The sequence below is a fragment of the Clarias gariepinus genome, chromosome 7 (assembly GCF_024256425.1).
Source record: "Clarias gariepinus isolate MV-2021 ecotype Netherlands chromosome 7, CGAR_prim_01v2, whole genome shotgun sequence".
Taxonomy (NCBI): domain Eukaryota; kingdom Metazoa; phylum Chordata; class Actinopteri; order Siluriformes; family Clariidae; genus Clarias; species Clarias gariepinus.
The window spans coordinates 36,921,620-36,925,719 of record NC_071106.1 but is presented as its reverse complement, the minus strand read 5'-3'; the positions used below and the strand labels follow the sequence as shown (position 1 = coordinate 36,925,719).

General features: G+C 41.4%; 1 protein-coding gene across 1 annotated transcript; it reads left to right on the top strand.

The window, feature by feature from the left end:
* Positions 1-253: 253 nt before the first annotated feature.
* Positions 254-3,573, top strand: foxf1 (forkhead box F1). The gene is made up of 2 exons (XM_053499987.1): positions 254-1,577; positions 2,568-3,573. Exons 1-2 carry the CDS (start codon positions 596-598, stop codon positions 2,729-2,731), a joined length of 1,146 nt encoding a protein of 381 aa, XP_053355962.1. The 5' UTR covers positions 254-595; the 3' UTR covers positions 2,732-3,573.
* The last annotated feature ends 527 nt before the right edge of the window (positions 3,574-4,100 follow it).

The window sequence follows — 4,100 nt, the reverse complement described above, 5'->3', positions numbered from 1 at the left end:
CAATGTGTCGAATTAAATTTTTTGTCTAATAACTGTAAAAATCATATGTACTTTTAATTTTATGCTGTTATAAGCATGAAAATAGATAAGCGGCTTTCTAACAGTAGAAAACTTTACGCAGAGTTGCCAGATGTTGGTGTGAGCCCACCCCGTGGCGAGGGGTTCAAAATGGGCGGGGACTGGGCGGTCCCTTACGCGCTTCATGACGTCTTCATGATGGTCAAGAGCTTGGCTAGGCGCTGATGGCCACAGATAAGTAAAGGGCGATCTGCAAAGAGAACGAGACCAGACGGAAACGAAGACGTATAAGAAGCTCCCTTTCTGCGTTAATTGTGGACAGAGCCATTATAGGACTTTTCCATCCAACTTGAGGACAGTGAAGCTACCGAACTAAACGCGACAGTGTCAACGCTGGGTGTGTGTGTATGTGCGTGATTTTTTTGGAGCGTCAGGATTTTTCTGTGCCGCGTTTTGTGCGTCATGACACGATCTGGTTGATAGTTGGACTCCAAAGTTTCAGCGATCTCGCTACAGGTGGAGGACTTTTTCTTTCTTTAAAAAATAATAATAAAGCCGTGTCGAGCGCAGAGAACCGATGACGGCCGAGGTCCAGCAGCCTTCCGTGCAGCCGCCTGCCCAAAGCAGCCCGATGTCCGCGCCCGAGAAAGCGCACGCTCAATCGGCGGCCATGGACGCGGCCTCTTCCACCACCAAAGCCAAAAAGACAAATGCCGGCATTCGGCGTCCTGAGAAGCCGCCGTACTCGTACATCGCGCTCATCGTCATGGCCATCCAGAGCTCTCCGACAAAGCGTCTGACGCTCAGCGAGATCTACCAGTTCCTCCAGAGCCGCTTTCCGTTCTTCCGCGGCTCTTACCAAGGCTGGAAAAACTCCGTGCGCCACAACTTGTCCTTAAACGAGTGCTTCATTAAGCTGCCCAAGGGGCTCGGGCGGCCAGGGAAGGGCCACTACTGGACCATCGACCCTGCGAGCGAGTTCATGTTCGAGGAGGGCTCTTTCCGGCGCAGACCGCGCGGATTCCGGCGCAAATGTCAGGCGCTCAAGCCGTCAATGTATAGTATGATGAATGGCCTCGGGTTCAACCACCTACCCGAGTCTTACAACTTCCAGGGCAGCGGTGGAGGCCTGTCCTGCCCGCCAAATAGTTTATCCTTAGAGAGCGGGATTGGGATGATGAACGGACATTTGGCAGGCAACATGGATGGAATGGGCCTGGCGGGACACTCCATGTCTCATCTGTCGGCCAACAGTGGACATTCCTACATGGGGAACTGTACGGGATCCACAGGCAGCGATTATCCCCATCACGACAACTCAGCCTCGCCCTTGCTCTCCGGCGGTGGAGTCATGGAGCCGCATCCCGTTTACTCGAGCACGACCTCGGCGTGGGCGCCCGCGCCCTCGGCTTCCCTTAATAACGGAGCGTCTTATATTAAACAGCAGCCACTGTCTCCGTGCAACCCTGGTGCAAATCCTTTACAGCCTAGCTTACCGACACACTCTTTGGACCAGTCATATCTGCACCAGAATGGACACAGCACGACCGATCTGCAAGGTAAATAGTTTTTTAAAACAATAAAGCCTTTGAATTAGAAATATTTTACAGCACGGTTTAATATGAGTCAAATTCAGTAGCATTATGTCAAACAATTCTGCATTTGCAGTTATTTATTGGAAACATTTTCTTAGAATATAATAAATGAGTGTTATAAGATGTATTTAATTCGACCATCGTGTGCATCTCAATTTTCGCTCCAGTTAAATAAAACTGCGTGCAGTTTCTTGGGGGTAGTTAGTAAAGGCCGCCAGCCCATCTCTCTTCCGGCACTCAGCCTTAAATCGGTGCCAATTTACAGACTAGAGTCTAGCAGGGCGCGCGGCGCCGGGTCCGGTGGGAATCGCGTGCGAGCACGGCGCTGTCAATTAAGAGAAAGATCTCCCACTCTGAAGTCAGACATGCAGCCCTTCCACACTCACTCCCTTCAGGCGGTGTAATCAGGCTCGCCAAAATAGATACGGGTGTCATTAAATGCTACATGAAACCAGCAGCTTTCTAACCACCCTCAACAGTGGAATCAATTTTAAGTGCGCACAAAGTTCAAAAACAGATTATAATGTGTTGTTCAGATTGAAGACAGCAGCAAAATGTAGGTTCATAATCGCCATAGTCGAGATTTCCATTCTTGTTGGAAGAATATTATAAATTGTTGGAAGAATAAAACATTATTATTATTATTATTATTATTATTAATAATAATAATAATAATAATAATAATAATAAAAGCTTTACGCATTATATATAATTTAACAGTATTATTATTATTATTATTATTATTACTATTATTATTATATTTCTCCCGAATCACAATGCTTGACCAACGATTTATTTTAACGCCACATATTTTATTTCCCATACTCTGGATACCATATTTTATTATTTTACGGATCATTTTACGGATTTATTTATTTATTTATTTATTTATTTTAACACCATGCCCTTTAGTAACCTATTATGTACAATTTGTGTGTTTTTTCCTCTCGGCAGGTATTCCCAGGTACCATTCCCAGTCTCCCAGCATGTGCGACCGGAAGGAGTTTGTTTTCTCTTTCAACGCCATGACATCTTCAACTATGCATTCACCTGGAAGCGGCTCTTATTATCATCACCAACAAGTCGCCTATCAGGACATCAAGCCTTGCGTGATGTGACAGCACTGGTAATGATTTAAAGACTGATTAAACACTGATGAAGGAGCCACGGAGCCTCTGCGGTGGGAAAAAAATAACAGTAAGAACAAAAGGGCTTAAAAGGAGCGCTGGACAGGACAAAAAGGGAAGAAAGGATAACTGCGTTCTAAATGACAGGCCACGTCCAGATCAAAATGCGCAGTGATAAAAAAAAAAAAAAAAACTCGGTACAAAACCACGCAAAGGAGAAAAACCGGGTACCTTACAACCGTGTCGGGTGTTTTCCACCACCATCACCACCACCACCAGTTTTTCAAACAGTTTATGAGGTGTTGTGTGCCAAATGTATTCAAGCTATTTCCAAATAAAACAGCGTAAAATAATTCTGAACTTATGTGCATCTCAATGCAAAAAAAGAGCTGAAAAAAGAAAAGGAAACCCGCTTGGTACTAACTCTGCTGGCGGATGGATACCACTTGAGTGTAGATTGTGAGTGACTGTCATGTGTAATGTCCTGGGTTTCAATTGCCAGGATTGAATTTTGTGGGTTTTTTTTAAGTGAAAATTGTATTTTTTTCGTTTGTTTGTTTTTATGTAAGCTTATATAAATATAAATTTTAATTCAGGACAAGCTGTTATCTGATCATACATAGTGAATTAGAAAGTGCAAGTAAAAGAATAATTATCATAGTTCATGGAAGGAAAACGAAGGCACTTTTAAACCTACAAGCGCAACTTTTATTTATTCTGTTTATATCTGGATTGTATAATTATAGCCCTAGTATTGAACGCTTTATCGGCAATATTTGCCCAGACGCTGTCATATTCCGTGTAAACAAAAAAAAAATGAAGGTTTAATGTAAGCACTGCTATTTTTTGTTTGGTGATTTATTTTTATTTCTTTATTTTTTTGTTTGTTTGTTTTGTATATCCGTATTGACACGAGTAATTTTTCAGCACTGTAAAAATTGTATATGGTGTAGGTAATATCTTATTAGTAGGCATCTTTTACTTTTTTTTCGTGTCTTTAGACTTTAGGTCATTTACACACGATATGTATAAAATTGTATAAAATAATAATGGCATGCAGTTGGAATTAAACTGTTCAAAACGATCGGAGCAAATCTGCAGGTTTTCCAAAAAAAAACTAAATTTCTTTCTTTATGCAATTTAACAGTGGGATTGCATTCGGGATATATTACAGACTGAATAGAAAGATACAAATAAAAAAAATACAAATAAATATAGACAATAGATTGTAAAATCAATATTCACTTTTCTACAACTGGAAACCGTTTAAACCAGTGCGTATAAACTATAAGAATTAATACATTTTGTATTATTATTACGATTATTATTATTATTATTATTATTATTATTATTATTATCA